At 36.4% G+C, this 14,733-nt stretch overlaps 2 protein-coding genes across 3 annotated transcripts in view; both read right to left on the bottom strand.

Moving 5' to 3' along the window:
* Positions 1–7,845, bottom strand: part of LOC107864604 (bet1-like SNARE 1-2) — a 23,104-nt gene extending 15,259 nt beyond the window's left edge. Inside the window, exons 1-2 of one of the 2 annotated variants that reach the window (XM_016711020.2) lie at positions 7,598–7,845; positions 832–988 (exon numbers count right to left, since the gene is read on the bottom strand). In XM_016711020.2, the coding sequence (XP_016566506.1) occupies positions 832–988; positions 7,598–7,611 (171 nt within the window). In that variant the 5' untranslated portion in view covers positions 7,612–7,845. Of the gene's footprint in view, positions 1–831; positions 989–3,942; positions 5,829–7,597 lie in introns of those variants that run through there. The other variant, XM_016711021.2, reaches the window with a different exon arrangement.
* Positions 7,846–11,885: 4,040 nt separating this feature from the next.
* On the bottom strand, positions 11,886–14,370 carry LOC107864603. Its single transcript, XM_016711018.2, has one exon. It carries the CDS (start codon positions 13,923–13,925, stop codon positions 12,180–12,182), a length of 1,746 nt encoding a protein of 581 aa, XP_016566504.1. The 5' UTR covers positions 13,926–14,370; the 3' UTR covers positions 11,886–12,179.
* Positions 14,371–14,733: the final 363 nt, after the last annotated feature.

The raw sequence follows: 14,733 nt of genomic DNA, 5'->3' as shown, positions 1-14,733 counted from the left end.
CCATTTCTAACTCTGCAAGAAGCTTACTGCTGTCTTGCCTAATTACAAATATACTAGGTATGTTGTTATTGTTGTTGAAATGTTCTTCATTTCAAAGAATTGTGTAATTCAGTTCGCGCGTTTCGTTTCAACCACAGCGGACCTCGTCGTTTTTGCACTTTACCCTTTTAAATATAATGTTGATAAACTTACTTAAGTGCACCACCACCAAGGTCCAAGGATCATGTACAACATAACTAAGTGGTCATTTGGTTTGCGGGATTACAAAAGTTAATCAGTATAAGATCCTGCAAAAAATAATATAATGTTTGATTGGAGGGATTGGGAAACATAAAATATAACCCCCAATACTAATGTAACATTTGGTCGGGGTAAAAAATAATATCCATATTAAGTGGTGCGCAAATTTGTGCATTAGTTTGTCTAAAATGTAGATGAGGAACATGTGCACAAACAATACTAAGATAAAAGTATTTGAGGACAACAATATCTTAAAGTAAGCTACTCCTACATGATATTCCCTGTATCATTATTCATCACAAAACAATACTTACTCTATTGTTTACCACACAATAATCTATTTATTATTATCAACCCTTACATTATAAATATTTCATTTGCATTATTAATTTACAATCCACACATAACTAGAATGTGACCCCAACTCAAACAGTATAAACTTTTCATACTTTTTGAAAGTTCTGCTTAATATCAAAGGCAATGAAGCTTGCACAGAAACCACAGCTACTCAGTGGACTATATGCTCTAAAATAAAGAGATGGGGTAATAAGAAAATGGGAGTAAGAAGATAAAGAACATTGCAAAACTTACTTTCTTTAAAAAGCTGACTCTGTCATGTAAGCTATCCACAGCTTTGCCATTGTCTCGTTCATCAAGATCACGGGGATAAGAAGATGAAGCCCTTATACCACCCTCCTCAATACTATCATAGTTATCGAAGAGAGCAGCTCTATAGGCTCGATGATCCCTGTGGACCAAGAAGTTCAGATGCAATTTCTAAGGCCATGAAACAAGAACAAAAGAGACTTCTGATATTAGTACATGTGCTAGCAGTCAGTAAGGTAACTACATCTATGTCTTTGCAATGTATCTCATTGTACAAGAGTCCCCTAGGATGATAAAATAGACCAATCATGGCAATAAGGCCTTCAATGAATATAGATGAAGTCAAGACTTGTATTGTATCCGTTTCTTTTAATATAATTAATTTTGAAGTAGAGGCAAGAAAGAGCTTTTTATATGCAGATACAAGAATTGTACAAGTTTAACGTCTAGATAACATGAATTAGATGTGATGCCTTTATTTTGCAATATCAGGAGAAATCCCTGGCACAAATTGCTTGCAGCACGAGTGCACACCCTAAAGAAGAAACAATTCATACCACATCCTTCCCCCATAGAGGGAATATATTTGATCGAATTTTGACTTTTCAAAATCAATGTTGCATGGATCATCTGCTTGCCTACATCTACCCATGTTGAAAAGTTGAAATATGGATATGGCCAACGGGTACGTCATGTGAATTCTTCAAATTACACTATAAATTAGCAAAAACTGAACATTCCTATACTAAATACTTAAATCTAGCTGTATTTGATATGTACCTATAGCTTGGTCCATGTATCACAGCTCAAAGTATATTAACAAGCATTAGAGATCTACCAGAAATCTTGACAACTAGCTGAAGTGTCCAAAAATATCAATCAACTATGTCAATCCCAAACCAGCTTGGATCGACCATATTACTCTATATCCATAAAATAATTTCTGAAAATCTATGATTTCAGTACATAATTTTCACACTTAAAACATTCTCTTTCAGAGTAGTCAAATACATACTAGGCATGTTCCCCAGAATGTCAAAGTCCAAACCAGATATTGCTACTTCAAGTACATCTTGTTTTTCTCTTTTTGTCATATACCCCTCTTCAAATGTCCAAGTTTTTCTTAGCAGCAAACATCAGACACACAGCAAAAAGAGCATTCACTTGCCACATAAGAAATTTGATCATAAAACTAAAATGTGTGCTTTCTTATATCGTCCATCTTCTAACCCCAGTCAAGCTTCAATCATATGTCACAATACGCCCTCCGGACATCCAAATTATTTCTCAAATTACACATCATGAAATCTATGTCAATGCAATTTAACTGGCATCTTAATCAATCAGATTGTCAGAATCGTCACTTATTCTTCCTGGGCATCTAGCAAAAATCTCAACATTGGTAGGCTGGTTTTAAGCATCTATACACTATTGTCAATTGATTTCCTCCTTCAAACTAGACAAGTTCCTGTTTTGACACTCTTTGAAATAAGTATTTCAGCTACTCTCAATATGTTCCTGACACCAAGATGTTCGTAACTTCCCTAGCAATGATTTAACGTGAGCCAATTAAATTGATATCTACCTATCTTTTAAGAAGCAGCAAACTGGAGCCACAACAAACATGTCAAACTGCAAAAGGTCAGATGAATGTACCACTAAATAGATATTCCCTCCATCCCAACATTTTCTCTCCTTTCCTTCTTTGATGTCTGAACATTGTTGCTTTTACCAAAGATAGAACTTTTCATTCCATAACTACCATAATCGCATAACATAAGGTCAAGGGCATGATTCTCAAAAGCCTTTACTCATGCAAACTTCCAATTCTTAACTTTGTGAAAGATCTAAAGTGCCATTACTTATGACTTGTGGAAGATACTATGAACTGAGTGCAATTGCACGTTAATCATTGAATTTAAAAAAGAAAGATGACATGCCATTCACATTGACACCAGACAGAAGGCTTGTGTCTCATGGTATCTCCATCAGCAGATACGCCATATAATGACTCATTTTCCAGTCTCAGCAAAACTCCAAATTGCAGTTAGCAAAATGGCGTACAAAAATCACACTATCGAGTCAAGAACATTGGTCCGAAATAGCATAAATCGCAAAGTGGAACATTCACTTGGCATATAAGAAATGAGATCATGATAACTAAAATGCAATGCTTTCTTTTCTTATGTCTTCCATCTTCTAACCCCAGTCTAAGTCTCAATTAATGTCAAATATGCCCTCCAGATATCCAACTTATCTCAAAATTACACACCATGAAATCTATGTCAATGCATTTGAACTGAATCTTAATCCATCAGATTGTCGGATTCGTGAACTATTCTTCCTGTTTTGACATACTCTTCGAAAGAAGTATTTCAGCTACTCTCAGTATGTTCCTGACACCAAGCTGTTCGACTAACTTCCCTAGCCATGATTTAACATGAGCCAAAAAATAACAGGGGCATCTGCCTATCTTTTAAGAAGCAGCAAACTGGAGCCAGAACAAACATGTCAAAATGCAAAAGGTCAGATGAATGTGCCACTATATAGATAATCCCCCCATCCCAGCATTTTCTCTCCTTTCCTTTTTTGACGTCTACCAAAGATAGAACTTTTCATTCCAAAACTACCATAATCACATAACGTTAAGGTCAAGGGCATGATTCTCAAAAGCCTTTTATATATAAGGGCAATAGTGAACTCATGCAAACTTCCACTTCTTAATTTGTGAAAGATCTAAAGTGCCACTGATAGAAACTAGGATGCAGAAGAGATAGAGAAGGAAATATTACTGGTTAAATAAAGTGCATGGATCTTAAACACTATATTAACCAATAACCAAGTCCGTATGGAGTGGACAAATCTCCAGATATAAAGACAATGATAATATTTTTATGATAATATTTTTCTTCTGTCTTTAGAACTCTACCAGATTCTCCTCCTATTTAAACTCAGACATAAGCAGTTACTGTTGTAGATAACTCACAACTACTAATAGATAACTACTAACAACGACTAATAGATAACTGCTTCTATCCTATCTGAAACTAAGGAACTAAATTACATTATCTTCATATGTTAAAGCAGCAGTCTTACCAGTGCATTCCCCCTGAAAAATCACCTTGTCCTTAAGGCGAAAAGAAGGATACTGTGTGTTCTCCTCTTGCATTAATTCCAAAGATACAAACGTTCCAAGTTTGCAGCGATGACCTGGGGCAAACTTGCATCCACAACGATAGCATAGGCCTTTTTCTTGGCGAATTTGTTGTTCAGAATTTAGATGACGAATGTTTGGAAGCGATGATTGTTGAAAAGAGTGTACTGGTTGACGAGATGACTGAAAATTAAAGGATTCTTGAACCATTGGAGAGGAAGTTCCAATTGATGAAGGTCGTGATATAGAAGGCCAATCGGTTACCTTACTGGACTGATTAGTTTCATGTTTTCCTTCATATTCTAGAGCCAGACTCATTGCCTTATACACAGATGGAGGCTTGTGAATCATAACTTCCACGCGAAGGTCTTCTTTGAGCCCACTAAGGAAAACTCCAAGCAGACAGTGTTCTGGCCAGTTTTGCACACGGGCTGCCCGTTTTGCAAATTCTTGCCTATACTCAAACACTGATCCAGTCTGTTGGATTCCACACAGGAGTTCATCTGGATTTTGAAACTCAACGGGTCCGTAATTTTCTTGCATAACTTTAACCAACTCATCCCAGTAATAGATGGTTCTCTCACTGTTGATCCAAGCAAAAAGATCTAGTGCATCTCCTTCCAAAGACATTGAAGCCACATCAACCTTACAATCATCAGGTGTTTGATAATTTTGAAAATATTTCTCCGCTTTCAGAATCCAACCTCTGGGATCTCCCCCCCCCCCCCTCATACTTTGGAAATTCCATCTTCGTGTGAGGACGCCGATAAGTTTCTTGATGCTTCCAAGTGCTTTCAACGTCACCTTCTTCCGGTGAAACTTTAGATTTTCCTCGTTGATTCTGACTGTTTTGTGTTTTTAATGCAGCCACATCAGCAGCCAAAGCATCCATGGCTTCCAATTTTGCTGCTATAGTAGTCAGTTGTTGGCTGATCTGATCAGTAGTCGACATGATAGGTTCGCTATGGGAAGAGCTAGCCCGTGTATTAACCATGACAGATCTTACTGCTCTGATACTAATGATAGAAACTAGGATGCAGAAGAGATAGAGAAGGAAATATTACTAGTTAAATAAAGTGCAATGATTTTAAACACTATATTAATCAATAACCAAGTCCGTATGGAGTGGACAAATCTCCAGATATAAAGACAATGATAATATTTTTCTTCCGTCTTTAGAACTCTACCAGATTCTCCTATTTAAACTCAGACATACGCAGTTACTGCTGTAGATAACTACTACAGATAATTACTGACAACTACTAATAGATAACTGCTTCTATCCTATCTAAAACTAAGGAACTAAGTTACATTATCTTCATATGTTAACGCAGCAGTCTTATCAGTCTTATCAGCCACTACTTATGATTTATGGAAGATACTATGAACTGAGTGCAATTGCACGTAAATATTTGAATTTAAAAAAGAAATATGACATGCCATTCACATTGACACCTGGCAGAAGGCTTGTGTCTCGTGGTATCTGCACTAGCAGAGAGGCCATATAATGACTCATTTTTCTAGTCTCAGCAAAACTCCAAATTGCAGATAGCAAAATGGCGTACGAAATCACACTATTGAATTTAGATCATTGGTCCAAAATAGTATAAACCTCAAAGTGGAGAATTCAACTCACTTAACATATTTAACCTCTTCAGTGATTGAGTTTATATATATATATATATATTTGATAACCGTGAAGTCCAAGCCAGCTTGCGTGCATGTCGTCTAATTCCACGGGATACATGCCACCTCATATATTTGATAACCGTGAAGTCCAAGCCAGCTTGCGTGCATGTCGTCTAATTCCACGGGATACATGCCACCTCCCAACTGCAACAGGTACCAGTTAACTCTGTCCACCAAAGCCAGTTAACTCTGTCCACCAAAGCTAGAATAGATGGGAAGAAATCACCTAGTGTTTGTCTCTATTGGGAATTAAACATGAGACTGGTGCTCAACCCAACTTTATTGAACCACTAGGCGACACCCTTGGGTGCAGTCAAATATATTTTAACAACTCAACTGTCCTATGTCAACTTTTTATATTAAATCCTCTACGATGATTATTGCTGCAATTAATAATCTTAACCGAGTTATGTGAAAACCTTGATATTATAATTTCACCAAGTCTAGCACAATTAGAGAGGGAACCAGAAAAGCACCAGCTATAGCTTTAACCTGAAATGGACCGATAAACATTCTATTCTTTCTTCAAGTTTAGTGATTGCGATATCCTCGGGCGAACTTTCGTGCAGACTAACTCTCCTTCCCATTCTCGTTGGACTAGGGACTTCAAATCCTCACGTCATAGCCCCAACGAATCGAACTGATCAATTTGGTTTTCGTATTGAGATTCTTTGTTCATTTTTAATGTCAATTAACTTGAATGGAGAGTCATAATATCACTGTAATTGCAAAATCAATAATCCCAATAGCATTTGAGAATGTTAATTACATGAGATAACCCCCTAATTTACTGCACTATCTTGAACTAACGAATCTCTCTGGCAGGAGAGAAGCTTGTACTACACATTATCATCAGTTCTCAGAGATTTTTCAATACATTTAACAAAAAAAAAAATACCTAGTGGGGTTGGGGAGGCTAGAGTGTACGTAGACCTTACCACTACCTCAGAGGTAGAGAGGTTGTTTCCAATAGACCCTCGGCTCAAGAAAAAACAGTTCAAAGCAGTCCAAAAAGAAGTAACGCAAGTGAAAGCATAACAAAGTATACTGTGAAGAAACTACAATAAAACAATACGATAAAGTACAAGAAACAGCAGAAAGAAACAGAAATCAAAAGGCAAGAAACTACAAGAGCAATACTATGACATCTAGTATAGACGGATAGCGAGACAATGCACTACTACCTACTAACCTTCTACCCTAATTTGTGTCCGCGACAACCTCCTATCTAAGATCATTTAATCGACAAGCTGAAATCGCGTCATCTCCTATCTAATCACCTCTCCCTTATACTTCTTCAACCCGCCTCTACCTCTCTTAAAACCATTCAAAAACCATTCATAGCTAAATTCTCACACCTCCGAATTGTATAAAAAAATGTAATTTGTACTACAGATTATGTACTTCAAAGATTTTGTTTTTCAGCTTAATTAATTAGGGCATCAATGTCACATTCACCAAAAATTAGATACCTTGACTCTATCCATCATTCTTTTTGACAGGAGAATATTCTAAAGTACAAATGCACGATAATACAGGAATAGTCCAAATACTTCCATTAACATACATTCAAGTTCACAAATTACCTTCCAATGGCACATATATACTCCCTCTATTTCAATTTATTTGTTTTATTTTTTATTTGTCCGTTTCAAAAAGAATACCTCATTCCTTTCCCAGTAATTTTCTAATTCCAACTTTTCACACGTCACGCTAACAACAACAAAACTAAATGATATTTTGATACGTTCTGAGTTATTTTTATATTAAGACGACAAAATACAAAAATATTTTACTTTGTTAAAACTCCGTGTCAAGCCAAAACTAGATAAAGGAGTATATACATGTGGCGAATGCTTGTATATATAAATAAATGTAGTAGTGGAACAGAGAATCGAAGCGACTGACCTGCGATAACTCATTGGAGAAATGGAAGATTCTAGAATCCGGAAGTAGAAATCGATGATTGGAACAAGGAGAAGTGCATTTTGTGGCAGCAAAGTGCAGATCGGGAAATTTTATGCAGGCGAAAAAATGCAACTTATTTGAGTGATAAGTTGGAAATGTTGGAAATGGGAAAAGCAACTGAAATTTGAGTTACAAATGGCCTGTCATGTTGCGTGTCGGTGCGAGAAATTGGCCAATTCCCTAATATTTACTTAAATTTTTAAGTTATTTGTATTTATTAAAATTTATATCTATATATCTATAATTTATAGTACTGTCGTGTCACCTCTATACTGGATCTGCGGCCGTAGGTGCCACTGTCCGAATTCCAATAAGTACTTGTGCCGCACCTGTACCCGCAGGTTATCAAAGTGCGCACGCAGATCGCCCAACAGCGCGAAACATTGTGTCTTTTACCTCGAAGGGTCGCATCCCTTCGAGATGCGTTGTGTATGCGTTTGCATGGCGTCCGAAATGCGCCCGCACATGGAGAAAAATATTTCTATCAGATTCTTTGGATTAAAATTTCACTTGTTCATCAAGTTTCAAATAAATTTTGTCTAAAAAAATAGATCTCATCGATTTCCAAAGCCGAAGCCGAGCGAGGATAATGACGGCGTGAGGCACCACCTTGTTTTTGCCTTACTATCCAAGTGAAATAAATGTTCCTAATTATAAACATTTAAAAATTCTCTTCTCCCACCAATGTGGGAGAATTAGTGAACTTTCCATTAAAATAGTATACTTTTCATTTTAGTGAGTTTATTTTCCTCCACTATTTTTTTCCTCCATTTTCCATTCATACATACACCTTGAACCCAACAATATGTTTAAAAGATTTTGAATTTAATTATTGTATTCATTTCTATTATTTAAACAAATACCGCATTTAATATAACGTTTGAAATCATTAAAGTGACGTACACGCGCGAGGCACATACACCTAAATTAGTAAGTCTAAATTATACTCCCTCCGTCTTATTTTATGTGTCTTCATTATTTTTTTTTGGTCCGTCCCCAAAAAAAATGGTCATATATTTCCTTAGTTGGTAACAATTTAAAGATACAATTTTACTTTTATCCTTATTGATCTCATTTAATTAAAGATAGTAATAGCATATTTTTAATAAAAGATAATTTGATAATATCACCAAGTATTTCTTTATTTCTTAAACTCCGTGCACAGTCAAAGTATGTCACATAAATGGGACGGAGGGAGTATATGTTGGGTGTGTCAACCAAAATCCCACATTGGTAGCTGAAGGAATTGAAAAGCTATAAAGTGTAGGATCTCTTAATGATACGAGGCCTTTTGAAGAAAATGGCACGAAGTTGATCTAAAGCGAATAATATCACACCATATAAGAGTGTCTTTGAGTTGATGTGAGCCTAACAATTGGTAACAAAACCAAGGTTTAGCGAGATGAGTATGAGATGTGGCGGAGTGATGGGGTGTTAGGCTCGATTCGATAACCTTACAAGCTTGGAGATGCACACACGAGAAGAATTAGGTTGCGTGACTTCGGTTGCCATAAATACTTAGACGATATGATTGGTACACAGTAAATCTAAATAACCTGTGGATCGTGGTAATTGGAATAGGCCACATGAAACTTCGTTCGAAAAGGGAGATTGTTAAGTATCTCGGTGACCCGTGGATCATGGTAATGGGCCACGTGGGACTTAGTTCGAGAGAGAGATTGTTGGGTGTGCGAAGAAAAGTCTCACGTTGATAGCTTAAAAGAGTTAAAATTTACATACAAGGTGTAGGATATCTTAATGAAGGCGTCAACCTATTTGAGATAATGAAGAATTTTGGGGAGAAACTTTATCTGAGTGTTACTCTATGTAGAGACAAAGATTTAATAGAAAGGTTTTAAAGACGGAGATGAAAGTTGTTGAAGACTAAGTGCAGAAGGTGGAACAAATTTATTTTATAAGAAATTAAGGCCAGGGGGGAGAATTTTTGAGTGTTTGTCTTGACTTTCTTATCATAATTGGATTTTCCTTTAGATACCATAATTGATACATATTCTCAATATTTGGCTAATCTCTGTTCTTATAGGAAAAGTTATAAATTCTATAAATGGAGACTCCTTTCTTCTAGTTTGGTAGCATTCACGATGTAGTCCTAGGGGTTTTGGAATTTGTATAGGGAGGAGAATTTGTGAGTCACAAGTGTTACGATGTCACTTGTGTGAACCTCATTTATTCCGAGTGAATTGTCTGATGTTGTCTCTCTCTATATTTATATTTTATTTTATATAGTGGATTGCTCATCTCCTTATGTGGACGTAGGTCGATTGATCGAAGTATGTTAAATTATTGTGTCTCTTTTGGTGTATTTCTCGCATGTCTTCTTATGTGGCATCTTTTAAGATATGCTTTCTTAGCTTCTGCATGACACCTAATTATTTCGAATCCAATAACTGATATCAGATCACAAATTTAGCGAGATGAGTATGAGGATGCGGCAGAGCGATGTGTGTGGTGCTCGATTTGCTTACCCTTACGACCTTGAAGATGCACACATGAGAAGTAGTTGTAGGCTTCGGTTGCCATAAATACTCAGCAATATGGGTAGCACACAGTACAGTTAATCTCGATGGCTCCGTGGATCATGATGATGGACCACATGCAACTTAGTTCGAGGGAGAGATTGTTGGACACAATACAATGAATCTCGAAAATTGACCCATGGATCATGGTGATGGGCCACCTGAAACTTAGTTCGAGGGAGAGATTGTTAGGTGTGCGAATCAAAGTCCCACATTGATTAAGAAAAATAATGCTTAACATAATTATTTTACCTCACTACCCCTATTAATTGATGTAAATAATATAATTGATGGTGAACATGCTCAACCACTTGAGCAAGCCTCCGCTATCAACTAAAATATTTTCCTATTTGATACTTATAAAATTTTGATAGTGAAACATGGGAACAATACATTAAGGTGCTCTTGTTGAATTATAGAATTTTAACACAAGCATCAAAAGTTCTTTTTTAAATTTTAATATTCAGTCAATATATATATAGTATTGTCGTGAATGAGGTATTACCAATTATATTTTTAAGAAGAAGCTCCACTTCAAAACTTAAAAGACTACTAAAATACATTGTAATGCTCTTTAAACATATATGTTCCACTAAAATGAATCAAAGAGTTCAAGTATCTTGCTTGGAGTTCTTTCCTATGTTAACTGGAGCAAATAAATTTCAAAACAAGAAAACAAGATGAAGAATATAAGTTCTTTTTTTCTTTTTACCCTTTCTAATGAGTTATTACACCTCTATGTCACTCAAGTATCACAATGTCTCCATATTCTAATTTTTCATTTTCTGTTCTTTTTTAATGTCAACCTCTACTTCATCTAAGTTTCTGGCAAAAAAACTTTGCTACACAATTTTGATGGTAAGCGTTTGATCCTAATAAGTGATAACAGAGTCAAGTTATGATTCGATTCCGAAGAGCAACATATTCCATAAGGCAGGGGCTGGAAGGAGGATTATTGGTTAACACCAATATCATATTCATGCCTATGGCAAGGCCTACGAGGAGGATGGAGTTGTCCAAGTGGGAGTCATGATCGAACATGAAGCCTGCTTAGTGAATTTAGTTAAGAAATAAAATTGTACCCTTACTATCAACTATAATATTTAGCATTGTGACAAGTGTTTGATCCTAATCGGAGATTTTCTTTTCTCAACTATAATCTTGCACAAAATATGACAAAACAAGGAGCTCAAACTTCTAGTTCTCATTGACAAGAACTAAACATGCCTACTACTAGTTCAAAGAATGACATTTGATCATAAGAACAAACTGACCTACAAACTTTTAATCCAACTTAAGGATGATAAAAACTATTTTGAGCAAATTATTGTGATAACATACAGTGAAACTGAAACATTGTCTCCACAAAAGTAGGGGTAAGGTCTGCGTACATCCTACCTTCTTCAAACCTCACTTGTGAGATCATACTAACCGTGTTGTTGTTGTAGAGTGGAACATCATAAAGAATTTCTGTGACATAAGCACTATGGCTAATCTTGGAAGAAATGCCTGCTCTAGTAGAACTCTTCATGTTTGCAAATATCTTCAGTCTCAATTACATAAACTAACTTAACAGATTGGATGTCCATTCAGTACTCTGGATTTCATTCATCATTCTAAGGTTCTTGCTGACAAATTTTCGATCTAAAATAGACAACAGATCAAATGGAGCAGTAATAATCCGTAGAGTATGTCAACCTAACGATAGAAATGGATAACAAATAATGACGTCTATTCTGAAGACGAAAAACATATACAACTTAAACTGCAACTAAGTGGAGGTGCACAAATATGTACTCTTTGAAGTACTTACTTTTCAATAAGTTGCGATGAAATATCTAAATGATCAACTTCAGAGAGCCAGACATTCAGGTAGTGTCTGGATCTTTGATGTTGATATCGTGTCAAACTATATTCTAAACTATCGTACAAACGGATCAAATTAAAAAATTACCACACTAAGCGCTCCAATGTTAACAATGTGATCAAGAATGAAAAGAACCTCCGAATTGCAGTTGCCACTCCATACAATCTTCAAAATCAATGCTGCTGTTACAGTCCAACAAAGCATTTTGCTGTTGCTCAAACCGGCATATGTAGTTTAATCCAATAAGCAGCTCACAAATTACTGCCTCCATCTTCTGACAATCGGCAAAATACAATGTCTGAAGCAGGAGAACGTTAGTTCTCTTAACAATCTGCTGCTGCTCAAAATTTCGCTCGCTTTGCCACCTGATCATATTATGTGCTAAAGGCGCAAGCCATTTGAGTATCTCTTCAAGCCTCTCTTTCCAATCATGCGCAAGAGGGGCATCATATATGGCTAAACCTTTCATATAAGATCTCAGACTAGCCTTCAACGTCTTCCTTAAGCTTGTCGGTAACATTTGATATAGATCATCTCTCCCCTCGTCACCAACCAGATGTGGGTACTGGAGCAGCTTTTCTACGACGATTATCACATTTGCATAATGCAGGGCTAAAGCAGAGCCGCCAACTGTTGTGGGAGGAGCATACAACGTTATCCTACTTTTGGGACCATGTTTTGCAGCATCAGACACACAACTCTTTAGTTGTCTAGCATCCCCGGTGAAACGGACACTACCAGGTGACCTATTAAATGAACCTGAAATGCTAGATTGCTCCCTCTTCGTGCCACTTGAAACACTACAACATCCAGATCTCTGACTACTTCTGTCATCAGTCCCAAGATCATTGTCGAAATCCATTTTTGAACCAGAACTAAAGCTTAGACATTCCATGAATAGCCTCCCAGGTCCCATTCCACAAGCAAAACTGAAATTCTCACTACCAAATAAGCTCCCTTCATTTCTTCCAACCTTAGTTTGAGCGTTATGGCTCATGCTCCTCTTTCCCGACACCCCTCTCTCAATTGACCCTGACCGATAGATTCCATTGCTATTCCTTAAAACAGGCTTCTTGAATTCACCATCCATGACTTCAACCTTGCTATCTGCAACAATTACACCAGACTTCTCACTGAATCCTTCTCTCTTAGCATTGCCAAAAACCGCAGTAATCCTAGCATAGACTGTACAAACAGTCCTAGCCAACAGTTCAACAACTTTATCATAAGTTTGATTCCAAAGTGAAACATCTTCTAAATGCCTCACATCTTGTTTCTGCCAAGCCAACTTTTGCTCAAATGCCTTCCTACTCTCCTCATGCTGATTCTGCTGAAACTTCTTTGTTGCCACTTCCAATTCATTCAAAACTGCCATCTCACAATACAAACTAGCTGTAGTATTCACATACCTCTCCATTTTCCTAACCATCCCTTCCATATCTTTAACCAAAAATCCCAAATCCTTCACATCAATAACCCCACAAACAACATCACCATAAACATGCTCAAAACCTTGCAAGGCAGGAATACTACATTTCTTACCAAGCCTAGACACAACACTAGCAACCCTATTCAAATCATCAAGTTTTTCAACAAGTACTAATTCAAGAAGCTTATCTTCATCATCAGAAACTAAAACCTTCACTCCAACAGACTTAAAGATCTCATTTTTAACCTTAATAATCTCACTATCAGTTAAAGATTTATGTAAATGAATAATCTTTGACATCATATTAGCTACTTCAAATGACAATATACCTATAATTTGCTTCTCTTGTTGTCCTTGTTTGAGTAAAGAATGTTGTCTTTTCACATTTGTACTTACTTGATTGCCCATCCTTAAACACCAAGGCTCAGCCACCATGTTTTCTTGAAATGGGGTTTCAATAGATCTGCAAAAGAAGTGAAATCAACAAGGGAAATGGTGGAATTCAAGAAAGCTGAAGAGGGTATTTTGGGAATGAAGTTTTCAAGAAATGAATGGATGAAGAAAGGGAGTTCATTGATTTTTGGTGTTGAAAAAAGTAGGAACAATGTAGATGAGTTCTTTCAAGAAAATGAGCATGGTGTGAATTATGTAAAAGATGTGCAATAAGCACTTGAAGAGAATGGAAAATTATGTTTGAGTGGTTTTTGTGAGAGCTTTTTGTGAAAGAAAGAATTGTAAGTGTGAGAAATTTGTAATGATTTGTTTTTGAATAGGTAATGGTAGTTTTTGAAGAGGAAGGAGAAGCCAAAGCTCAAGCTCAAAGCTCCCTACCCACCCCACCACCCCCCTAAACCAATACCCTCCTCAACTGTACCACATCATCCCAAACAAATATAAAAAAGAAAAAGAATATACTAAAACATTTTAATTTATGTAACTGAATTTGTATCATCACCACCGGAGGATGTGGTGCAGAGTATGGGAGGCTGCTCCTTCCTTAATTAAAGGTCTCGAATTTGAACTTGAGTATAAAAAAATTCTTAATAGGAAGTGTTGGGGCCCTATGTGACCGAATCTGAATTAATCGAATTTTAATGTGGATATCAAACATCGGATGAGAAAATAAAAAAAAAAAAAAAAAATTGTATCGTCACTAAATTTATGGGCTTGAACATGGAGTAACAAATTTTGTTTGACTAGCGAACCACAAAAAGGAGGAGTTTTAGACTACGATTACATAGAG

This window comes from Capsicum annuum, chromosome 3 (assembly GCF_002878395.1).
Source record: "Capsicum annuum cultivar UCD-10X-F1 chromosome 3, UCD10Xv1.1, whole genome shotgun sequence".
NCBI lineage: Eukaryota > Viridiplantae > Streptophyta > Magnoliopsida > Solanales > Solanaceae > Capsicum > Capsicum annuum.
The sequence above is the reverse complement of the archived record's forward strand: the minus strand, read 5'-3'. Positions and strand labels throughout refer to the sequence as shown.